The sequence below is a fragment of the Sphaerodactylus townsendi genome, linkage group LG01 (genome assembly GCF_021028975.2).
Source record: "Sphaerodactylus townsendi isolate TG3544 linkage group LG01, MPM_Stown_v2.3, whole genome shotgun sequence".
NCBI lineage: Eukaryota > Metazoa > Chordata > Lepidosauria > Squamata > Sphaerodactylidae > Sphaerodactylus > Sphaerodactylus townsendi.
This window is the reverse complement of record NC_059425.1, coordinates 154,073,635-154,099,983: the sequence shown is the minus strand read 5'-3', so window position 1 is coordinate 154,099,983 and position 26,349 is coordinate 154,073,635. Positions and strand designations below refer to the sequence as shown.

At 41.9% G+C, this 26,349-nt stretch overlaps 1 protein-coding gene across 3 annotated transcripts in view; it reads right to left on the bottom strand.

Annotated features, from left to right (window-relative positions):
• Positions 1 to 13,975: 13,975 nt before the first annotated feature.
• The window catches only part of ERICH1 (glutamate rich 1), a 91,474-nt gene continuing 79,100 nt past the window's right edge, over positions 13,976 to 26,349 (bottom strand). For all 3 annotated transcript variants that reach the window (XM_048497729.1, XM_048497738.1, XM_048497746.1), the window contains 2 exons: positions 25,704 to 25,898; positions 13,976 to 14,512 (listed from right to left, as the gene is read on the bottom strand). In XM_048497729.1, coding sequence (XP_048353686.1) covers positions 14,439 to 14,512; positions 25,704 to 25,898 — 269 coding nt within the window. In that variant the 3' untranslated portion in view covers positions 13,976 to 14,438. The remainder of the gene's footprint in view (positions 14,513 to 25,703; positions 25,899 to 26,349) is intronic.

The following is a 26,349-nucleotide window of genomic DNA, read 5'->3' as shown; positions in this document are numbered from 1 at the left end:
ACGGTGGGGGAGGGTAGCTGCCCATGGGGGGGGGCATCAAACTCAGGTTTTGCCGAGGGCTCCAGTTTGCCTAGGTACGCCACTGAAGTTCAGTGCATTGTTATGTCTTTCAACATTGAATTGTGAATTTCCGTCCTTCTTAAAACTTAGTCCACTGCAGCACAAGAAGTTTTCTCAATTGTGGTCAAAAATAATTTATGTGTTTGGTTGGAATGGGATTAGGCAGAGCAGCCTACCTAACAGCATATGAAGTGTGAGAGTGAGGAGAGATGCTCCAGAATGGGAAAATGAATTTCTTATTGGTTGATAACTAGAACCCCTGTGGACAGATGTCCGACAGCATAATTCCTGCCTGAGTAAACCATCCTTTTCTCTTTTTCAGCCTGGGCTTTGTCCCTTCGCCCATAGAGCTCTTCCTTGGGCCTAGCACCTAGCTATTTCTTCTCTCCCATATCATATGCATTCTTTTACTCATGTGTTTCACATCTTTTTCAAATGTCACACGGCTTTTTGCTACTGAGCCACAGGTGGCAAGACTAGCCTGGACCAACCCAAGACCCACATATACTGAACAGAACTGAAAAATGATATTAAGATTAACAGTATTTTTCTTCAGCTCTCGAACCTTGGCATAGTCAAGTTGAATTTATAACAACAAAAGGTTCTGTATTCTGAGATGCTCGATTCTTCTCATTGCCCTGGCAGGAACTTGGGAATGTTTAATGGGGGAGGGGGCTGTACTGTTTTACAAACCATTCCCCCCCTCCCTTTAGCCTCTTGGGGATATTGTGTATATATCTATTTATTTCTAACATCATTTGAGGTGTAAAGGCCTTTACCATTCAGATTTAACTTGGTTTGCTGAGCTGAGGCAGAAGCAATTTATGGTGTGCTTATCTAAACATTTCAGAGTTTGCTTTGTCAAGCTATGGTATGAAGCACAGTAGCCTGGCAAAATGTAATTCATCTGAGAGAGATGAGTTTGTGTGTTAGCAGTAGGGGAAAAAAAGACACTGAAGAATGACGGTTCCAAAAAACATGGCTGTGTACATTAAGTTTTTTCCTTTATGAAAGAATCTCAAAGGAAAAAAAAATAACAAAAGAACCCTCTTTTTTTCCAAGAGAGAGAGAAAGAGAGAGCAGAGGATAGTAATGGACATGTCAGGAACAAAAGATGGATGGCATTGTTGCTCCATAGTTTAATTTGTTAGGAAAAGATAAGTAGAAGCTTGTGTTTGTTTCTTTTTACCAATTTGCAAGCTACATCTCATAGATAAAGTCATCTGTTTTTGCACCATGTACCTTGAGACGTCCTCTGGGTTTGGATATCTCTTCTTGTCTCTATTACTGGCAAAATATTGGAAAGGTATTTTCTCCTCAAATTACGAATAAAAGCTTTTCAGCTGTGGCAGTGTTTTATTTGCATGGGTTTTTTTAAAATGTTGGCAGAATGGAATTTGAATTCCCTTCCAGCAGTTCATGAAGCACAGGTTCTACTGCGAACGCATTCTACAGTGCACTGGAAAACTATCAAGACCCACCAATGCCCAGTAATAATATCTCAGAGGATAATTTTTTTTTCTGAAGGGGATGGGATTGCTGTATGTCTGTACCAATGGACTTTGGATGGCTTGCCAGTCCCAGGCAGCATAAAGAATAAAATCTGGTGATTCTGCAGATCATTTCTGTGTATAAGATTATTTTAATTATATCCCTCTTGGCAAAAGTAACATTGATACAGACTGCTTTTTGATTTTAAATTCATATTGCTTTCATGACAACCAAAGTAAACACAAGAATGTACATACTGTAACCAAGTCAGACCACCTGTCCTCGTGGTTCAGTTTTTTCTACTCCGTTTGGCAGTGCCTCTCCAACAGATACTATTGTGACCCTTTAAACAGGAGGTTCATGCAATCCTACTGAAATCAATTTATTTTAACTGTACAAGTAAAATGTGTTATACTCCTTGGCTGAGTGAACTACCTCAGCAGTTGAAAATGTACTGCCTAACACTCTAGCTAAGATTTGCCTCCTAAGCTCTTCTCACTATGCTTCTGTGTGGCACCTAGAAGACAATATTCTGAATGGTAACTCCAGAATGCCCGCACTCTCCTTGGTCGAATCCCCACTACCGTCTTAGCCAGGTTTCAGAACACAAACGACCTCAAACCTGGTTAGTTTGTGTTCTGAAACCTGGCTAAGACGGTAGTGGGGATTCGACCCTTGAGGCTCACCTGGCACTCAGTGATTGTTTTGGACTGTTTCTATGTCCCAGGCTTGTTTATAATGGCTTATTTTGATTTTTGTATTTGTAGTTCATGATTTTAAATGATCTTATGATATTATTTTAGCTTGTAAGATGCCTTGAGCAGAACTATGAAGATGTTACATAAAATTTTCCCAAATTATAAGCCACTACAATAAACACAATACATTTCAGTCTTCAAAAAGAAACAAGTGTCTGTCCTCTCACTAGAAATCAGAACACAACAAAGTCTTTCTGATTGTTTTGTTGGAACAGTGAAGGTTTTCAGAAATTTAAGCAGTCCATTCCATATGTTTAGCAGTATTAATGGTGTGAATCATAACCTGTTTGTGTAGGAAATGAACATGATACTCTATTTAATGCTGAGGAGCATGGGACCTCTTGGCATACATAATATGTGCTAAACCATTACAAACCATTTCCCAGCAGAGCTGAAAAATGGAAAATAAATATCTGACATCTTCAGGTAAAGCTTTTCAATGGAAAACATCCCATAATGGTTCTCTACCTCAAAGACCTAGCAGAGGTGCATTAACTTTGGTCCAAAGGCAATATCCACCTGATTTAAATAATGGGAAAAATTAGAGACCCTTCCAAGCAATATTGTGGTTGTTTTTACCCAGTAAGTCCTCTTTATTTCTCTTATTTGTGATGACAATTTTTTTGGCGTTAAGTTTGATACAAATACATTGGCGATTTGGATAATGGCGGGAGGCATAAGCAGAGGTCCCAGGGATGTGATCCCCTGTAGGTGCATAGCTACTGAATGGCTGGCCAGTGCCTCTGCCAGAGACTGAACTTTTCAACAACCATGGGGTTGTTCCTCCTCGTCTTGATGCTCTGTGGTAAAACTCTTCTTCCGCTCTTCTTCTATCAGAGTCATTATTGGTCGAATCCCCACTACCGTCTTAGCCAGGTTTCAGAACACAAACTAACCAGGTTTGAGGGACAACCTCCCCATTACTTACGTGGCAGATTCCATTTCTGGCGCTCGTTCTCCCTGTTAATCCGTGTTCCGGCAGGACCTGGTTGCAAGTGGCATAGACCCCATTAACACAGTTCAGAGCTGATCCGAGGGAAGGGATGAGGGTTGAAACCCTGACTTGTTTCCCGCCCTGGAGTGTGACACGGAATTCAGGCAACCAATCAGCGCTGCGATGTGCGCGCAGCCTTTCCTTGGTTTCGTTTCCACTTTTGCGATCAGCCAGCAGAAGGGGACATAAACGTTAAAAAGTCAAACATGTAACTTTGAATCATTAATGGTTTACGCAGGTAACGATTAACTGTTTGCAAAGTTAAACAGTTAAACGCTAAACTTTTACACACTGGTTTTTTTGATCACGCCCCTACAATTTACGTTTCTACAGTGGGAAAAGGTCCTGCCCCATCAAGGCATGCCAGCCAATCAGGGGAGACCGGCAAAGCGAGCTCGCCTGGTAGTGGGGATTGCTAAGAGTTCTGCAACCGGGTGAGTCTGCTGTGTGTGCACTGCGGTGGGAAGGGAGAAACTCTGATGAAGAGGACATGATTTCACAACGAACAGGTTTGGATCTGCGTACAAATTTCAAGTGGGGATTCGACCATTGTCTGCTTTGTTACCCAAAATGGTAGTAAAAACACACACATACAAAGTTTCCTAGGATGTAATTTAGAGGTGAAAGACGGGTTTTGGAGATATATAGAGAGAAGGGATGGAGCATCAAAGATTATATTACCAGTCTTGTAGTGGACGTCCAGGAGGCAGAAGTCTAATGGTCAGCACTAGGCTCTGGATGATCAGCACTGATGGAACAACATTATCGAGCACCATGGTGGTGTGATAATATTGAACACTTGACTGGGGTCTGGGGTGGGCTTTTACTGGCAGCACCTCTCCAGGGTCTCAGGAAGAATATCACCTGCCACCTGAACGATTTAACTGGAGATGCCAGGGATTGAAACTGGGACCGTCTGCATACAAAGCAGATGCTGTGCCATTAAGTCACACCCTCTCCCTCAGATGGATGTAAATGAGACTGTAGCTTCCACTATTGCCTCATTATGCCTTTCAGTTAAGAGCCTGGAACCCAGATTTGGGATCCAGCAGGTTCTCACAGGTTCCCAAGAGTAGGTTACTAATTATTTGTGTGTGCCAAGAGGGGGTTACTAATTGGTGATTTTGCCATGTGATTTTTGCCTTAGTTATTCCCCTCCTCCGCTCTTCAGCAGTAGTGCGCAGAACTTGAAGCAGTCCAGCAGGAGGTGCACCGGCGTGTGTGGCAGCCTGCGCCTGCGTGCATTCGTTTCCCGCCCAAGGACCGGCGCAGCGGCTGCATCTTTGCCACAGCCCCGCCCAGCAATGCCCCACCCTGGAATGCCCAGCCACACCCACATCGTGCCCCGCCAATCCCCACTGGCGCTACACCACTGTTTGAATCCCACAACCATGGGAACCTGTTACTAAAATTTTTAATCCCACCACTGCTGGAACCCCCTTCCTTTCCATTGTTGTCAGGCACGAAACAAGGGTGGGGCAAGCAAAAGCATTTGCCCTGGGCACTACATGACTGGGGCATCCTGGCTGCCCATTTGCAAGGAAAGAGAAGCACTTTATGCCGTGTCACCCAGCCCATCAGGCCAGACATGCTATTCATTCAGCTGTCCAGTCTCCGGAGGAGGTGACTCTGCTCGTTTCCCTCCCTTGCCCTCCCGTTCCTCTGGGGTGCTGCTAACGCCAGCTGCTGCTCCCTCTCAGGCTGCTCCTCCTACTGCCCCCCCCCCCCCAAGGAGGCAGGTGCACCTGTGAGGGCAGCAGGCATAGCAGCAAGCTAGGGCTCAGGGCAGGAGATGTATCCTGAGTTACATGGGGTGCACCCCTTATTCTTGATGACTCTCAGATGCTGAAGTCAGAGCCTGGTGCTGCAGTCAGGGCAGGGACCGTGGCAAGCCTGACCCACTCCAGGGTGCCTCAAGGTCTGCTTCTGTAGGCTGCCCAGAAGAGCCATCCTGGTCCAGAGTGAGATAACCACCCCTGCCAACAGGTAGATCCTGAGAACTGCTGCTCTCTTCAGGGGCTGTGGCCCCGCTGGCCAACTTCTGTCCTAGGTGGGGCTTCCTTCTCGGATTACTGAGGAAGTGAGTTCAGCTCCCCAGCACCTCCCTGCAAAGTGGGCTGGCTCCCGGGGAGGGAAGGCTGAGAAACCAGCATTTGCCTGGGGTGGGACTTCAGACTTCTCTCTGGCCTGAATCTGAGAGGCCTGCAAGGAAGCAGGATCTCGAGGAGCAGCTGGCTGCTTGGATCCTGTGTGTTTTCCTTGAGGGGCTCCTGGGTGAGACTCCTGCTGTTATGCTGTGGGGCAAGAAGTAACCCTCTCAATTGGAGGATGTTTTACTCACCCCCAAATATAATCCCCTTTGGTAGAATGCTGGCAAGTAGCAAGCTCAGTTCTCCCCTCCCCCCTTCAAGTTTCTGTGTGCCAGGAGGTGGTTTTAGTTCAAATAGGCAACACACACACACACACCTCCAGTCCTATCTGGGAAAAGATGTACAATTTTTATATCCTTGTGCCCCCACCGATGGCACCTCTGGGAAACAAGGAATAAGCAACAAACTTGCTTAGCCAGAGCAGAGTAGTGAAGGGTGAAATTTGTCTCAGACCTCCACAAAGCAATGACCCCTCTAGAATAGAAGTATATTTTTCCAATGGAGAGGTCAATAGATCCAGCATGAACACAAGGGAATATTTCTTTACTTAACAAATTCCATTTCAAATCTGACTCTCCTGAGGTGAACGCAATGATTTAACACACAGGTGTCAAACTTGCGGCCCTCCAGATGTTATGGACTACAGTTCCCATCATCCGCTGCCAGCATCGTGCTGGCAGGGGATGATGGGAACTGTAGTCCATAACATCTGGAGGGCCGCGAGTTTGACACCTATGATTTAACAAAAACTGCAAAAACATCAACCTTTTAAAACTATTAGGTTAACTTTGAAAAATAAAATATCAAATTTGCTGTATGTCTCTAATTTTGCACTCAATAGCAGGGGAGAGTGAAAGGGTTAAGTGAACAAACTAATGAAACTTTTGTGCAGCATACTTTGCTTAATGTAATTGAAAAAAATCAATGCACTTCAGTCTGTCAGTTAGTAATCTTGCATTTAGTTGAATAACATGCCAAGTATTTTAATCTGTTTATCAATTTAAATGGAACAGAACAGTCGAATAATTCTAATAAACAGGAATGCCTTTCCTGACTTACAACAGAATTTGTACATGACCTTCATTTTAAGTATCTACCGTAAACAAGTTTGCCAGTTTACTGACTTTGGGTTAGGGTCTTTTAATTGGAATTGCACTCATTGGATTGGTTGGATACTATACAACATTTCTGTAGATGCGTGCTCTTGTGCAAGGGTGAATCAGACGTCATCTCATGTAGGCCTTGTACAAATCCAGCTTGCCCGTATCCCATCTTGCATTTCTGATTGTGCATAGGATAATGCAAGGTATATTCCAACTATTCTGCACCTGTTCATGGCCTTTCTAATGGTTCCCCAGCTCCCTAGATATATAAAATGCATGCATAGCGATGTAACCAGGGGACAGGAGGGCTTGAGTCCCAGGCACTCCTGGGGAGGGGTGCAGAAAGTGCCCTTACCACAATTAATCTTTCCTGGCCTTACTGCCTGGAATTAAGTTAATCTTAATTTTAAAGCAACCAGAGGCTTTTGGGTAGGCAGTGGGAGTGGTGGGGGTGATGGGGGAGAGAAAAGTGCCCCCAAGATTACCTGCTTACTTTTAGGTGAGTGGTGCTGTGGCCGGGAGAAGACTGGGGGCGGGGGGCAGGGTGGGGCGCGACGCTCCGGGCAGAGCCTTGGTGGAGGTGTGGCTGGGCCATGGTGGGGGCGTGGCGGTGTGTTCCGAAGTGGGTGGTGCCACAACAAGGGCGCAGGGCATGCGTGCACCTCGGGCACAGTTTCCCCTCGCTCCGCCCCTGCTTGATAGGGATTATTCCTTTTCCTTGGAGCTATTTCCCTGAGTGTAAGATGACCAGTGTCACTTTCTTGTCTCAAGATCCTCCTTGATTGGAGAGTTACTCTCCTTTTCTGCTCCCTAGCTGTCAAGCTCTAACTGCCACTGTAAACTACCATTCTCTCTCTCACTTGTATTTTTTAAATTTTTTGTAGATATGAATAAACAGAACAGAAAAAAGAAAATGGAATCAAAACAGTCATTACAATTAGTTCTAAAGACTAGAAAATGCTACATATATTATCTAAAATCAATAAATGTTTATTAATAATGGCTATTATTGACAGTAAAAATTATATAATAGTGACTGTAAAATAAAAATCATAAAATCTACATAAAATATCTGATAAATCTGACAGTGTTGTTGAACACTGCTTTAATATGAATTCAAATAATCTAAACTAGGTTTTTAAAAACCCACTAACGGCTGTTTACTATTATAAATTTCTAGAACATTTCTCACATAACAAAAATTGAGTTGGCATATTATCTTCCTTCAGTATGTAATTAAATGTTTGTCTACTTCCCCTGAAACCCCTTTTCAATGTATTATGAGGATTATTGATAATTTGTGTACATTATTTCAGTGATAGCCTTCACAATTGCTTTGGAACAATATAAATAATACGCTTTCCATTTATCATGAAATTCTTTGATTGGTTGCTTGTTCACAAGTTTACTAATTTTGCCATTATTCTTCTAGTTTATTTTCCCAGTTCTCTCGGTTTGGGCATTCTTCTGCTTTGCTGCTTGAGGGAAGTAACTAAAGGCCTCCCTGCCATTCCTGGAACAAATGAAAGTACACACACTTTTTGTGTGGGAAAAAGTTGGCCATAGCCATTTTATTAACAAAAATTGGTTCAAGGTAAACAAAGTGTAAGGCGCAGCATGAGGGTCTGATCTGTGTGCTGGGCAGCACGAGTGCTGTCCCCCAGACACCTAAATTTTTCTCAGCACGCCTGCCAATGAAAAATTAGCACACACTGGAGCAGCTGTGAGATTCCAGATGGGCGGTTGCCACTTCCTGAAGACTCTTAGCTGCCAGGGGCGCAAGCCATAGAAGCCCACATCTGGGCAGGTTACCCCTTGGCTTGCTCTACCCCAAATCTCATAAGAAGGTTCCAATAAAGCAGGTATTTTACCCGCTGACACCAAGCTAAAGATCAGTCCCTGATGCGCAAACCGCCAACCCTCTAACTTAACAGGCATGCATTAACATAAGGCCAAACAGGGAGAAGTGGGTGTAAGCAACAATTGAGCTCCGGCAAATGGGGAAGTTGTAGGCCAGGCCCAGCCTTATAAAGGCTGCCTAGGCCCGCCTCCCCACCAACATCAGGGCGCCCAGCGTTACTGCTTGGCGCCCTAGGGCCCGGAGAAAAAAACCTCATGAGCACTTGGAAGCTTCGGGTGAGGCCACCAGGGAAGGTGGCAGCCACCAAGGAGGCAGTCCCTTCCCCATCAGCAATGGCGGCTGTGGTAAGTCGCGGCCGCTTCTTTCTATTTTGTTGTGAATAGTACTCTGTCTGCCATTCAATATCATATATTGAAACAGCTCTTCTGAGATTTTTGGAACATTTTTAGGCAATATGCCTAGTAACATAGTCTTGGCGTCTATAGCAAATTTGATTTTTTTTAATTTTCTGAATTTCTGTGTGAGTTTCTTGCCAATTTTTAAAAAGCTTTTCTGCACCTCCATCACATATGGTAAAACGAACCCTTTACTTCTTTACATTTCCACCGTTTCCCTCTGCAATTTTTCTCTAACCTTCTTGATATCTTTTGGAATGATGTATCACTGATAAAATATCTTGTACCAGTTTTCTCTTAACGTTTGGCTGGCTGTCAATTTTATATCTTTCATTCATTAGGTTTTCCATTGTTGAAAAGACATGCCTTCCTCAAAGTTTTGCATCAATCTGACCATGCGTGTCTCTTGCCTTGAACGTCCTGCAAGGTCAGATGTGACTTGATGGCAAAACATATCCAAAGAAGAACATTTAATGATTTGTCCAATCACAGTCTGATACATCAGTATTCTGATGTGCCCTTGCCTCTGCGATGCCTTTTTGCAATGTTTCTCTCTCATTCCTGTGTCATCCATCTTGCTTTGCAGCTTGGCGCTGCTACATGCAGTCTTATAACCCTGCTCTTTCTCCTGTAAATGTTTCTTCCTGAGCCTGCACACAGCCTCCCAGTCTCTTTTTTTTGGTCGGCTATTTCCTTAAAAACTGCTATCAGTGTTTATTCTGCACCGTGTTTTGAATTTCTTCTCATGCAGCAGCACCAACTTTTATTAGTGAACAAGTTTATTTCATGTTACAAGTAATTTATCAACCTATCAAGCACTATTGACCTCATCCGGCTTCCTGCTTTAGTTTGTAAAGTTTGTTTTGTTAGGAGTCTATAGCAAACAAAATTCAGACAGTTTAGGATGCTTTCTTCGGCAACATGCTTTCTGCTTCAGCATTTGGTATCAACTAGGAGATATGGATGGTGGAATGTATACAAGATGTGAGATTAAGGACCCTCTTAGTCCAACCTCTTTTTTTTTATGGATCACTTGGACTAGGATCTGGAAGAACCAGCTTCAAATTCCCAGTCTGCTAACCTCACTTAGTCACTTTCTCTTTCTCAGCCTAACCTACCGCACAGGGTTGTTGTGAGAATAAAACAGAGGGGAAATATTGTAAGCTGCTTTGGATCCTAGTTCGGAAGCAAAGCAGGATACAAATATCTAAAAAATGAGGCAGCTGAATTCCTCTGGGAAGATCCTGCCTATATTTTTTGTCAGTCTGATACTTCAGAAATATTGCCCCTGAACATGGTTAACTGTCATGACTAATAAGTGTTCACAAACATGTCGTCCACACATTTGATTTGTTTTTAAAGCAATTCACTAAAAATGTTAGGTGCGGTGCCTTTGCGCCGTCATTCACTGTTCCATAATGTATGGAAAACACATTGATCTTGGACTTGTCAAAAGGTAGCACTTCTTATATCACATAGCTGTGGTGATGTGAAGGCCCACGGTATGAACTGATGCACCAAGTTACAGTCTTCCTAGCTCGTTGACTTCAATAGACTATGAAAGGAATAACTCTGCTTAAAAAGTCACAGTCAATAATTAGTGAATAAGATCCACTTTTATCAGATTTAGGTTTTAAAATTCTAGATTTGTTCTGCATGCATGTTGCAATGCCTTTCCATGCTGCTCCGAAATAAGAGCTATGCATGCACTCATGACAGACAGCAAGAAAACAGCATCAATACTGGACCTTAATTATAAAGTTAACTGGATAGTATTGAGCAAATCAGTATAAAAATCTTGATCTACCTCTCACTGGATTGTTGTCGAGCTCAAATATTGCTCTGGAATTCTCACAGGAAGGACTTGATTCAAAAGTAATAATACCACAGTTCTTTTCTGCTGTGCTTAATACCAGGGCTAGCTGTATAAAGTCTGGTACAATTGTACTGAGGGGAGGGGCTATTTCATTCCTTTGTTTCTCATCACAATGGCATCCCCTGCCTGTGTGGCTATCACTCTGTACGTGTTTCCAAAATCCAAAATGATCTGTCTTGGGGCTGGAAGGGGCTGCAAGAACATAGAGAAACATGGGAATATTTTGTGTGCTTTCCATGTATGGATGGTTGAATATAACGAATATAGGGTCACTTACAGGAGAACATACATACCCCAACAATATATGCATCCTATATGGAATGTTCTTGCCTGCGCATCTGTTGAACTATGATCTTCTAACTGTTGACACTCATTTTCTCTTAAATAACAAAAGTTGTTCTACTGCAGTTCATAAATCCTGCTATATTCAAAGAATTATCTTGAGGTTTCAAAGTAATGTATTAAAGTGGTACATATGTTCCAGTCATGCATGTAATAACCATATAACTTTTTGAAAAACCAACCAGCAAACTTTAGATAATTTGGGGACAGGTAAAGGTATAGTTCCCTGTGCAACCCCAGGTCACCCATGGGGTGACGTCACATCACAACATTTACTAGACAGAGTATGTTTATAGGGTGGTTTGCAATTGTCTTTTCCAGTCGTCTACACTTTAACTCCAGCCAGCTGGGTACACATTTTACTGACCTTGGAAGGATGGAAGGCTGAGTCAACCTTGAGCTAACTACCTGAAACCGACTTCCACTGGGAGGGACTCCGGTTGCAAGCAGATAGTAAAAGGTGAGTAAATGTTTGATGCCTTTCCTACCCAACTGATTAATCCAAACACTTTTTCAGTTTACTAAACTGAAATGAAATATTCCTTTTGTCTGATGTCTATTATTTGAGCCTCTACTAAAGTTGGGCTGACACAACTGCAACCCGAAGAATGACAATGAAAGGAATGCTGATTTTCTCCAACATTTTCATGATGCGCTACAAATCTAGACTGTTAAATACAATAAGCTCATTTCTTCTTGCAGTGAAATACTTCTTGCAGTATTTGGAATATGCTGCCACAGGAGGTGGTGATGGCCACTAACCTGGATAGCTTTAAAAGGGGCTTGAACAGATTTATGGAGGAGAAGTCAATTTATGGCTACCAATCTTGATCCTCTTTGATCTGAGATTGCAAATGCCTTAACAGACTGGGAGCAACAGCCTCAGAAGGCCATTGCTTTCACATCCTGCATGTGAGCTCCCAAAGGCACCTGGTGGGCCACTGCGAGTAGCAGACAGCTGGACTAGATGGACTCTGGTCTGATCCAGCTGGCTTGTTCTTATGTTCTTATGAAGGCCCACTTGTTTTAAGTAAGATGGTGAACCCACATCCAGGCTGCACCACTTCAGAATGCAAAGGAAAGCTCATGTGATCAAATGATCTTTTGTACAAGTAATTCTCACCACCCTGTCATGTATACAGCATTTATAGAAGGAATGTTTTTGTATGGAGGTCCTTATCTCCAGGCCAAAGGAACATAGTACTACCATTTCAGTGAGAACCAGGCCTGAGTCACATATATAGCCAGAAATCTTTATCCACTGTTATGTGGAAACCTTTCACTCACACTGTAAGAGTTGAGATTAATATTGTTTTGCTCATGTTTGACTTCACCCTGCACAATGATTATTAATAAATGTTCTCTTGAGAGTTCTTGCATAAACAGTGCCCCACTAATTTGTCTAGCTTGCAGCAATAGTCTCACCAGTGTCTGATGAAACAGACTACAAAAGGCCATGTTTTGTAAACAAGCAATGAGTCTTCATGATGCAACTTCAACTGGATTTGGAGACAGTAGCTAAGTGTGTGACACCAGGTTCTAGAGGGCTCCAGTTCAAATCATGGATGTTCTCTGGGTGACCACACTCTTAGCCTAACTCATCTTAAAAGGGCTGTTGTGAGGACAAAATGGAAGAGGGGAAGACACTTTTGGACAAAAGGTTGTGTATAGATATTTAAATGACTAATTAGATAATTTTCTATAAACAGTAATGCGTGCTGCATGGAATACAGAGGAGATGTGGGATGATATAGCATAGCCTGATCTCATCAACTTGTTGCAGGCTAAGGCACGCTTCTGAATTTAATGCGAAGCCGCCAGGTTGGCTGCATTTGACGGTGACTGATACGCTGTAGGACCGTCTCAAGACGGACGGTCCTAGAAAGTGCCGGGCAGCCGATGCCGCGGAGCCGGGCTCGGCCTTCCACTGCATGTCCTCGCCTCCGCGCTGTCGGTGGTTTCCGACACCCCCTGGCCCTGCGCGTCTGCTCCAGTGGCGCAGGGCAGGGGGGGTGTCCCCAGGCCTCGGCAACGCGCCGGGAAGCCGCTGCCATTCGCACGGCAGCAGCTTCCAGCCGGTGTTTCCCCAACAAGTGCGCTTCCGAGCGCACTGGGGAAACGCCGGCGTGGGGATGGGCTGCGAAGCAGCTGCGCCCCCTGTGCGAATGGCGGCCTGGGGACACAGTTTTTGCCGTCCCCAGGCCGCCATTAAACGCCCGTGCGGAAACGGCCTAAGCAGGGCTGATACAAGGAAGAGAGAACACCGAGGAAGACTACAGAGGAAGGCAATGGCAAACCACTTGTTATTGATGTGTTTATTGATGGTTGTTCTATGATGTTATGTTTATTTATGTTGTCATTATGGTGTTGTGCACCGCCCTGAGCCTTTTGGGGGAGAATGGTATATAAATTAAATATACCATACCATACCACTTCTGCTTGAATGGCACAAAGAATTCTTCATACACTGATGCTTCATCCCTAATTATATGCTTAGCAGTGCCACTGTGAGGCCACTCTTTCTGAGTAGGCCTACTAAATAACATTGGGCTTACTTCCATTTAGACCTGCTGAAAATTGCTCCCTAAATGTGGCTGTGATGAACAAATCTAGAGAAATGACACCTTCCCTTCCTTGTGTATAACATTCACACCTGAACTTGTTATGAAGAATGCCATTAACAAATAGGCAGGATGCTTTCTATTCATTGCTTAAAAATGCAGTTATAGTATCTCAGCATGTAGAAAAGAAAACTGATCTGACAGGGCACTTGAAAGATTAGCTCATCATTGTAAAGTAAATCAGAGTTGAGAATAAAATAGGTACTGTTTTTTCTATTCAAATGGCTTGCATGTCAATCCACATCTGTATGGATGTAGGAACTAGGCTAGTCCATAATGAATGTGACTCCTCTTGAGACCCCAGAGAAGGAAATTACATCGAAGTGTAGCCAAGCATTTTAATTTCTATATCATTTCATATGTATACATATTAAAAGGGAAGATTTGCAAACGTATAAAAATAAGTTTAGCCTCTTTGATATAGAAAAATATGCATTCTTACATCATTAAAACAAATAACAGCATTATTTGGAAGTGGAACTTTCACTTTTTCCTGGCCACAGAATTATTGTTTTACTTACGAAGCATCTTGTTTACATAGTTCTTTCTTGAACAAAATCTGCCACAATAATAAACTGGAGTGCCACTTAAAAAGTTAACTTGGTTCTGTGTTTCTCTCACCAATATGCAAAAATTAAGTCTCTCTGAAACTGTCTGTTAACTTGAGGAAGCAGTCAATTGTTTTAAGCCAGTGTCTTAGTGAACTTGCACACTCCACCTTTCCAAATTCAATTCAGAGTCTGTGTATTAAATTTAAACTCTCTACAGATGGAGGTGGATATTAACTTTATTTCCTGTTCTTCCCAGGAAGGATATCTGTAATCCAGTAGAGAAACAGCAAGGAGATTGCCTTGGCATGGTCTGCAAAGGAAAAAAAAACAAATTTTGCATGAAACGTCAATAGGATTGTTTTTAGTCAACATCCTTCTCAAGATCAAGTAGAAAAACAAAATAAACATCACTTTCCATTTTGTTATTGAATATGATGGGGTAAGAGGGAGAAATGCTTATACCCTAGAGCAGGGGTAGGGAACCTGCGGCTCTCCAGATGTTCAGGAACTACAATTCCCATCAGCCCCTACCAGCATGGCCAATTGGCCATGCTGACAGAGGCTGATGGGAATTGTAGTTCCTGAACATCTGGAGAGCCGCAGGTTCCCTACCCCTGCCCTAGAGCTACACAAAATAAAACAACCACTGTTCAAGCTCATAAAACAATTAATCAATGCTATGAAACAAATGGTTTCTTTGAAACATGACTATTGTGAAGTTTAAGTCACTATACGTAAGGCTGGCGGGGCTTTAATCCAGACAGGACTTTAATTCAACTCAAGACCACACACACGGAAAAGAGTACAATAAAATAATAAGACAACCTCATGAAAACAACCAGGGGATATAAGCAACAGCAGCTTAAAATGATAGTCATCAAACTGTCTTTAAAGTGGAAGGAGATAATGAAAATAGCTTTTAAATGTCATCTTGATTATGGCAGCAATCCTAAGTAGTTTTCATCAGAAGTCCCATTTTTTTAAATGGGGCTTACACCCAGAAAAATGTTCTTAGGATTGCAACCTGTGTTTTATCAAGGCACTGGTCTTCCCAGCTTCTTGTCTTTTCCTCTTTGTTTCAATGCACAGTTGCATTGCCTGTTATAGTCAGCCTGATAATGGACAACCCGTCTTTCATCAGTGACTTGTTCCTGCCGAGGTTCATTACAAATGTCATCTTCTAAGGTTCTTCAGGATCATGCTCCTTCCTATCTCTTCCTTATTTTCCTTCACATACCCACTCGTTCTTTACACTCTGTTCCATCTTATCTTCTGATTAAGCCTGTTCTGTTGATGCCATATATTTTTGGTCCTATGTTCCAACTTCTGCATTTGGAATTCTCTGACTCTCAGGTTTAAACAGAGAAGGGGCTGGGAACTTCCCAATATCTTGCAACAGACCTGGGGTGCCTTAATTGGATTGGGACCATGTAAGGATATATATTCCATGCTCACTTAAGACTGGGGGTGGGGGAGGGAAGATGGCATGGATAGCCCAATCTCATCAGATCTCAAAAGTTAAGCAGGGTCAATACTTGGAGAAGAGACTACCAACAAAGACTCTGCAGGGGAAGGCAATGGAAAACCAGCTCTGCTTCTCACTTCCTTTGAAAGCTCTTTGTTGGCTGTGGATTGATGACACTTTACACACAAGATTACAGGAGCAGCCTTTTTACCCCTGCAGAGTTTTGCAAACTCTGTTATAGTGCTTTCAAGGGGAAAAAAACATGAGCAAAGGATGGAGACACCTCCTTCTCCCTTTAAAAGACTAACAACAATATGGTGAACTTTGGTATTGATTAGCAAAACTGTGCAGGGATGAAAAGGTTAAATGTCCTCTACCTTCCCTGTGAAGCTATAATTCATCTTTAAAAAACCCATGGAGGTGACTTTTTTCCTCTTTTCATGAATGGTGATCTCCGGTACATGTACTTTTACTTATTTATGGAAACGAGGGCAAAGAAGAACAGCCACATGCCTCCCTTTCAGGGCCATTACATAAAGTCACTATACTGAAAATAACCCATAAATGATGTTTTGGGCATGTGAATATGCACGGTCCCATCATCGTGTCACTGGGCCTGGCACAAACACACACACCCTTCTCCCCAATGCCATTCTGCTCTATTCATGCAAATGAGACATGAAAGAAACATTTCAATTTTATTTCAGAAATTACATAAATAGCTTAACACAGGAGGAGGCTGTGGGGAGAAGATGTGCCTCTATGATAGAATACACACTTTGCATCCGGAATGCCCCGAGTTCAATCCTTTGCACTTTCAGTTAAAGGGTAAATCACTGTAAACGATACTGGCCTTAACTGACCAATAATCTGGAACAGTATAAGGCAACCATCTCAATATGAAGAAAACAAACATCATGACGACAGCTAACATAGATTGGGCCCAAATTAGCATTGACAATGAGGACATTGAGTGCGTCCAGGACTTCATCTTCCTAGGATCAAAAATTGACTGTAATGGAGAAGTAACTCCTGAGATAAAGCGGAGAATAGCATTAGGACGTAGCGCAATGCTGAGAATGGATAAAATTTGGAGAAGCAGAGACATCAGCATCAAAACCAAGCACAGGCTAGTCCAAGCCATCATCTTCCCTATGACCGTGTATGGGTGTCAAAGCTGGACTTTAAAGAAAGCTGACAGAAGAAGAATAGACGCTTTCGAGTTGTGGTGTTGGCGAAAACTACTGCGCATACCATGGACAGCTAGGGTGACAAATGCAGAAGTCTTGAGCCGCATAAAACCAGATACATCACTAGAAGGAAAAATAACCAGGCTCAGACTTACATACTTTGGTCATGTGATGCAATCAAATTCGCTAGAAAAATCTATGATGCTTGGTCTTGTCAATGGCGGGAGAAGACCTGGATGCCAAAGAATACGATGGCTAGATACCATAAAAGGTGATACAGGCATGAGCATCAACCAGCTGAAGGAAGCAGTACTTTATAGAAAAATGTGGAAAGAGCTTGCATATCGGGTTGCCAAGGGTCGAGAACGACGGAAGGGATAACATCATAAGGCAACTGTATGCACTCAGTAAAGGGCTGGTAACCTCTTCTGGTCCCTAACATACGAATACAAAACCCATGGGTAATGAAGCGCCAGCCTTTTAGCTCATTCTGTGAGATTCCTTGTCAGAAGGAGACTTAAGCTCCAGAAAGACAAGTGGATTTCAACACGTTAAGTGCACATCTAAAGCTACCCATGACAGTGGTAAGTGTAACTTTACTTCATTACCAGGAACACAAAGCAAGAGAATCATCAGCATAATGTAGTGGTTACATTGTGAGGCTCGGATCAGGGGGACCCAGCTTCAACCTACGAAGCACACTGGATAGCCTTAAAGCAAATGTTTTCTCCCTACATAACTGATCTCACAATCTTGTGAGGATAAAAGACAGAAGAGAAGCAGATATGCTGCACTGACTTCCGGGCGATGGGGTAGGAATGGGATAAAAATACCAGATACAGCCTATGTTTGGGGCCTTTCTTCAACCTTTCTACTTGCTCTGACTGATTTGCTGTGGTGAATTCACATAACAGTTTTCTCAGACTCATTCACTGTCTGCACCCCAGGCTGCACCGGTTAAAACCTCACATCAGTTACTCTGCCTGTCACATTGAAGAAGTCAAGAAGAATCCTGGGACTGCAGAAGTTAATGCGTGAGAAGATACTGGCTTGGATCCAGGAATGCACAAGTGGAAATATAAATGGACTGAATGTATTTCCGTTTCAGCAAGATCTTGGGCTCCCTATACATTGTATTGCCCAGAAATCGCACAAGATCTTGTACAAGCACAAACACAACGGGGGATATAGTATGTCTGTCTTAGTCCAAGTGGCTACTACAACTTGTTTCTTATGTTTCTGCTTGCACAACAGCTCTAGTGTAAGCAGATTTCCTCTGTATCCAACCCATTATGTCTGCACAGGAATCTTCCAAAAACTTTGCACCATCTTTTCCCTGGGATATGCAAACATGCTCCTACTAAGAGCAAGAAGGAAAAGAACATAGAATGACACAAAGGCAAGGTTCCAATGTAAACACAACCCCCCATCCCCCATGGTTAAATTTAGAATGCCAAGACCACTATGCTGTGACTCTGGAACGAATGCATAACAATAGTAGATCCACAGCTCCCTGTGCATGTAAATGCTACATATTTTCAATAGTGATCACCACTGTTGTATAATTATACTTTTAAGCCACCTCTTGTTTAATTTCCTTTTCTTTGAATACTGTTTCTTTTTAATAGTCGCTATGTGTGGGGAATCCACAGTGTGCATGGCGGGTGAAAGGTAACCATAATGTCTACTGGTTTGGAGAATTCACAGCTAAATGGAGGAGGAAGTATTAGAAGACAGTTCTGCCTTTTTTTTTTAAGTCAGAAGTTGTTTTTAGCTCTTTAGTGGGTGATAATTTCCTAGGCAACAAGAGAGAAGGCTATTTTTAACTTGATGCTTGCCAACAATAAAAGAAAATGTTAACAGGCAGACTTAAGAGAAGAGGGAACCCCAGAGGCTGATGAGAAGAACAATGAATTTATAGACTACAAAAGGAATGGCTTTAAAAAAAACCACTTCTCTTATGGTCGCATGACTATGGATATAGAATTCTAAATGTTTGAGTTCTCACTCAAATATATGTGGTTCTACCACGTCCCTGCTTAGCTCTTCTCAAAGGCACATGGCTTCTTTTCTCCACAGTTGCCTCATATTTTTTCCCAGATGTTTTGGAATACATGAAGTATTTGGCAGAAAAGACTCTTAAATTCTTCTCATTATTCCTGAAATCCCAAACAATCTGCTTTGTTTTGTTAGACTAGGAATGGAAGCAGCTGGTTGAAAACTGAATTATTAAAAACAACAGCAGCAAAATCTAATATAAAACTGGGTTCATTGTTGAAAACAAGACATTCCCCACAAAACTCTTTCATTGAGTATAATTGTGACCTAAATTTGCGTGGTAATAGGCAAGGGAGGGAGGGGTTTACTTTTACAGTTAGATAAAGTGATGACTGTAATACTTCTGAACCTATTTTTGTTTCTGCTGGTTCCTTACAGTGGCAGCAGTTCTAGTGAAGTATTAAATCTTCAGAAGCCATTTTAAAATTGTGTCTGGATTTTATTTATTCGTACCCCACTCTTCCCAGTAGGACCCCAAAGGGGCTTATAATACCCTTCTCCATTTTACCCTCACAACCATGTGGGGTAGGTTAGGCTGAGAACAAGTAATTCACTGAAGACTACCCTTGACAGAATGGTGATATGAGCTTGCATCTCCCAGGTCAAAGACTCATACTTTAACTTGCTAAATCATGCCAGATGAAAGTATGTAACATGTATTAACAGGGGTAACAGAAATAGGGTATGAATGACTACCTTCTGCTACTTCTTGGTGCTATACTCCATTCTGGGAAAATTAAGTCACATTGTTATTTCCAAAAACACAGGAGATAAGATTGGTTTTTATTTTATAAAAATAAAATTCTCCTTCCTAATCTTAACAGTAAGGGGTTTTTTTTCTTGAAGGTGTGTTTCATAATGTTGCACATAAATGACCTTTCTTTTTGGGGCATCATGTCCCATCAAACAAAGAAACAAAACCAGAAATAAAGCAAAGAAAGTCACAGGAAACAAGTGAAATGAAATATTGACCATTATATTTAGAGAAAAAATTGATTAAAGTTACAGTACCAGGCACATGACTAGTTCAAAATAGATTTCACATGGAAAGGACTAGGAATGCTTGAACAGCATGTTTGCAGAACAAATTAAGTGCTATGTAAAGTACTCATCTTTCACCAGTTCTTTGTTGTGAGATTAGATTAGGATTTCTTGAAGCAAGAAAAGACAAATTTCTATCCACCAAAAAGGAATTGACAAATAGATGTGATGGACTGGCCAAAAAAAACTCAGAAAAACTCAGTGGAAAAAAAATCTGTTTCTTGGGGGGAGCATTTCAGGAAAACAAATTCCAATGACATGTGTTCTTTTAAAGATAATGTTCTTTAAAAGATTATGTTCTTTTAAAGAAAATTTTTACTCGCCATATGAAGTGTGAAGATTTTTTAATGTAAGAAAAGCAACAGCATTCAAAAATGATACAGTATTTACTCAAATGCAAGACTAGGATTTTTCATTGGTATGCACTAAAAAAGCCAGAGTCATCATACATTCGCACACAAATCGCAGTCATGTTGAATAACAATTGTATGAGTGTGTATTACATTGATCATAGTATACTTGTTGACTACCTTTCTGGACTGGCGTCATCAACAAATTGGCATCATCAACAAATTAATTTGGCGTCATCAACAAATTGATTTCCATCATACAAGTCATTTATAAAAATATTGAATAGTACTGGACCCAGGATAGAACCCTGTGGCTCCTCACTAGTCACTTCTCTCCAGGATGAACATGAGCCATTGGTGAGCACCTTTGGGGTTCAGTAAGTCAGCCAATTACTAATCCACCTAACAGTAGCATTGTCTAGTCCATATTTTCTTAGCTTTTTTTTTTTTTGCAAGAATATCATGAGGGACCTTGTCAAAGACCTTACTGAAATCAAGGTATGCTACATTCATAGCATTCCCTTCATCTACCAAATCTGTCATTCTGGCATGACTTGTTTTTGAGAAACCCATGTTGACTTTCAGTGATCAAGGCATTCCCTTCTAAGTGTTCTAGAATTTTTCCTGATATTGATGTCAGGCTGACTGGTTAGTAATTGTTTGGGAAGTCTTTTCCCCCTTTTGAAGATGGGGACAACATTTGCCGTCCTCCAGTCCACTGGGACTTTCCTGTTCTCTAGGAATTGACAGAGTTTGACTTCAAATCAATATCAGGATAACGGAAATATCTGATTATCACTACATCTCCCCTTTCTGAAAGTTTGGTCATCTGTTTCATGAAGGGATCCTCCAAGTCTTCAGACTGGCTGAGGGATCTGTAATAGACCCCCACAATTACATCACTGCTGTTTTTCTTCCCCTTAATTTTTACCCAGATGTTTTCAACCTGGCTTCCAGGACTTAAGTCATGATCTCCTCAGAGGTGTAATCATTGCAGATATATAGTGTTACTCCTTCTTTCATATTTAGTCTATTTCTCTGAAATAGGTTATAGCCCTCAATAATTACATTTCGACCATGAGGCTCATCCCACCAGGTTTCAGTGATGCTTATCATATCATATTTATTTTGCTGTGTTAAGAGTTCAAGTTCATCTTGTTTACTTCCCGTGCTCTGTGCATTAGTATAGAGACACCTAAGACCATAGGTCATTCCTGCTGGCTGTTTATTCAAGATTTTTTCCCCTCCAACTCTTGGGTTCGCGAACTATTCACTCAGTTCTCTATAACATTTGGAATGTTATGTCCAGCACTTGATGAACTCCTGCCCTCAAGAATACTCTCTCTCCCACACATAACTGAGTTTAAAGTCCTCCTGATCGGGTTTGTGAGCTTCCTAGCAAAAATGTTTCTGTCAAGTGTTGTGAGGTAAAACTCATCCCTTGCCATCTTCATGAAACTGCAGACCTTGAAGACCAAGATATATGTGATAAGGTGGCATAAGGTACAGCACCTTGTGACTCTCTCTTGAATACTGGGTATACTCACAATGCTACTTGAAAAATTTTTAATTTCTTAACAGTGTAATCATATAGGCTAAGCTATAAATTATGAATTTACTTTGTTAAAATGACAACATAAGTTTAGTTTTGAGAAGAAGAAGAAGAAGAAGAAGAAGAAGAAGAAGAGGAGGAGGAGGAGTTTGGATTTATATCCCCCCTTTCTCTCCTGCAGGAGACTCAAAGGGGCTTACAATCTCCTTGCCCTTCCCCCCTCACAACAAACACCCTGTGAGGTAGGTGAGGCTGAGAGAGCTCCGAGAAGCTGTGACTCACCCAAGGTCACCCAGCTGGCGTGTGTGGGAGTGTACAGGCTAATCTGAATTCCCCAGATAAGCCTCCACAGCTCAGGTGGCAGAGCTGGGAATCAAACCCGGTTCCTCCAGATTAGATACATGAGCTCTTAACCTCCTACCCCAGTGGAAAGTAACTATCTCATGCTCTAAGTTTGCCCAGTGTTTTCTCCAAACACTGCTGAGGAGAAAAATACTAGTTATTTTGCCTATGGCTGTAAAATTTCCAGACATTTAATAGCACTGCTTACAATCTCTAAAGCTGCAATCCTACACATGGGACTCAGGACCAATACACCCACAACACTGGAAGGTCTATAACTGGATTCTCCCACAATGTTTGAAAGGCAAATAGCTAAGAAACAGTACTCCAATTCAGATCAGGACCCTAACTGGTTTTTCCAGTAAAAGACATTGCTATTAACAATGAAAAAGAAAAAAACCCACACACATTTATTTCAGCCCTAAGATCCACTTTCGTATACACTCACTGGGCTGTTTACAAAACACTTTTGTATGCTGATATCCTAGACAACCACCATGTGTATGCATAGAATTAGACCTTGCAACATTGTTCTTTTGCATATGACATCTTTCTCTCAGTGCAATTCTAGTTGAATGGCAGGCCTAGATAGCTGACCCTGAGCCAAAAACTACATATTGCAGCCGTTTTGGAGGAAAATTTACCATTAACAACAACAGCAACAACAAAAATAAATAAATAAATACATAAATAAATTTGGTATGCTGCCCACCTCAACAAAATGAATGAATGAATGAATAATGAATGAATGAATGAATGAATGAATGAATGAATGAATGAATGAATGAATGAATGAATGAATGAATGAATGAATGAATGAATGTGGTATGTTGCCCACCCCCAAAAGGCTCTGGGCAGTGTACAAGATAAAACCAATACAGTAACCAATACAAGGATAAAACCAATACAACAACATATAATCCACAATTAAAGGTACGGGAAAGATGGTCTCGAACACCTTGAAGGTGATCTGGTATTCCACTGGGAGCCAGTGCAAGTGGAGCAGCACAGGGGAGATATGATCCCTGATAGAGCCACCCATGAGAAGCCATGCCGCAGCATGCTGGACCAGTTTCAACTTCTAGATCAACCGCAAAGGAAGGCGTAGAGTGAGTTACAATAGTCTAACCTGGAGGTGACCGTGGCATGGATCACTGTGGCCAGTTCAGCCTGGGAAAGGTAAGGGGTCAGCCGCCGAGCCTGGCAAAGGTGGAAGAAGACTACCTGGGTTACATGGGCCACCTGGGTCTCCATAGAGAGAGATGAGTCCAGGTTGCAGGCTGAAGATGTTAAAGAAACCCCTTCTAGCACTGGCGGCTGGAAACCCTCAATCCCCTCCCCACGACCCCACCAAAGGATCTCCATCTTTGATGGATTCAGCTTTAACCTGCTTTGCTTCAACCAACCAGCAACCACCTCCAAACAATGCTATAGAGCCACAGGGGCAGCACCACCACCCCTCCCTCAATCAACAGAATGAGCTGAGTGTCATCAGCATATTTAAAAATGGCTGTGAGAGTCCAATTCTGAAACAGCTGTGAAAAGGGTTGTTTTGACATTTTAAAAGGTGCTGAGGGGAAACAAGCCCCTGCAGAGATTTTAAGCCACAAAATTCTTCTCTAACACGGCAGTGTCGGCCACAGGTTGGACCTGTGTCTGCTGGAATAATCAGCTTGGCTCTCACTGGAGCTACACTGGAATCACCCTAAGGATGCAGTTCTTACCATGACTCACTCTTCAGTGCAGGGAACTATTGAAATCAGAGGATTTACCTCCGTATGAACATATATAAAAACTGGTTACTGGCTGCTTGTTGTACAGCGTACAAATGCATGTTGGAGAAAATTTAGGTTCATATAAAGTGAAATAGAACCACAAAATTGAGAGCATTTTATGCGCAGAACTAACTAAAGTAACACATGATGGGGTGAGGGATGGACCAAGAAATACAGAAGTTTGATGTATGAAGATATTAGACGATTTCTCTGAACCAAGGCACAAGATTGATTTTTCATTTTACATTATTTGGAAATGTCTGGTTGCTCGGTGGCATGGCAAGAAGGGGAGTGGCCATGCCATGCCACTCAGGGTTTGGTGGCTCCCTATACCTATGAGCTTTAGCAGCATTCCCCATTTCCCATGAATGATGGATAACAAAGCTTTTACTGTACTGGTACTTTAATATTTATTCTGTATTACACTGGGACTCTTTCCTCCTTCCAGTAGGCTCTGACCAGCAATGGTATGTTTAATGCAGTTAACAGAATCTTGCACTATAAGCAACTATTCTGTGTGGACCATTTGATCCAGTTGTAAATTATTACCATAATGCAACAAAGCACAATATCCAACAGTGTGGAGATGCAGCCAGTATCAAGGACTTCCAAATTAAATACAGAGCATTAATAAAGTGGTAGATGCTGTTGAGTACATAAAGAAACAGACCGTGAGCTAGAGTCTGTTTAAAAATGTCCTAGATCAAGCAAAAACACCTGAACACATATTTAGAAAAAGAATGCACATATACCTTTCAGCATTTGCTAGATGAAAACATGGGTGCTTTTGAATGACTGTAATACATCTATTCTTATACCAGAGATCAATACCCAAGACCCCCTTCTCCCACTAATACACTATGCTAAAGGTTCTTTGCCTGTTACACACTCTATTCAATTACTCTATGATAGCCCAAATGGTTACTGAAGTAGCGTTATGATATAAAGCAGATATAAAGATATAGAGATCCTTTATTGGGTATGTCTACACTGTTTAGACTTTGAACTAGTTTTATAACATAGGAGGCTGAGGTGCAGTCAAATTGAGGAGGACACTTTCCTACAATGCTATTTTTCTGATGCAAATCCCAACAGTATCTGTTTGCTCTTCCACAGGGGAAATGTACAGATACCATTCAAGCAGCTGTACATTTTCACATTACAGACCAAACAGCAGCTTAATCATCTCCAGAGCCATGGCCCTGATCCAGTTAGGAGCATTCACAGTTGCTTGTAACACTGGGCAGTTCAATCACAAATATATCCCTCTGTCTAATCCAAGTTGACCCCAAGGAAGTGACCATAAAGGCTTCCATTTTTTTTTTAAAAAAATAAGTTTGTTTAATCTCATTGTACACAGCCACCGTGGTGTAGTGGTTAAGAGTGACAGAGTGTAATCTGAAGAACCAGGTTTGATTCCCCACTCCTCCACATGAACCTAGGGCTAGTTGCATTTTTCTCAGAACTCTCTCAGCTCCATCTGCCTCTCAAGGTGCTTATTGTGGGGAGGGGAAGGGAAGGTAATTGCAAACCACTTCAAGAAAAGAGGGCTCCTCCTCTTCTTCTAGCTTGTTTATTTCTTTGTCCCCTACCATTTTGTGAAAAGTCTCCAACAGAGGGGACACAAATATTAAATATGAATAGACTATCTCTCAGCAACAGCTAGTCTTGCTACATGCTAATTTGCGAACAGATGACCAGCAGCCTGCTTATGTGTGCTTAACATACCAGGAGGCACGGCTGAGTGCATCTGGAACTCTTCTGTGGCACTCTTTAGTCTTTCTACATCCTGCAGAAGCACAAGGGATTTCATTCGGTGCAGAAGAGTGACATCGGAGGCAGCCATGCTGTGAGATTCAAGATTCTGTAAACTCTCATAAATGCTTTCTGAACTCATCGATGGTGCTTCGCATTTTGATCGCTCTACGGAAAGAAAGAAAAACACACAGGCTTATCTGGGAAGCCTTCTCTTTGTATGCAGTGTATTTCTCCTATCCTCGCTTTTAAAAGTGCCTCTAAAATCTATTAACACAATCCTCATACTATACTGCGAGGTGATCTATTTCTGCTTGATGTTAAAATAAACGATACAGAAAAAGATATACCAAAGAAAGAGGACTATAATAAAGCCACCAAAATACATCTGTCCCATAGTCATAAGAAAAAAGAGTTCCTGAGGCACAGGCAACACCAAGTTTTTTTTAATAAAACAGCAACACAACAGGAATGGTGCATGCATACATACCTACTTGTAAATACACAATTGGTTCCAGCTAAAAACCCATTTCAAACAGTTCTGTTGTAGAACATGTCATTACAAAGTCTTAATGCTTTTACAGCACCATAAAGAAAAGAAATGCTTTACATTATGGTA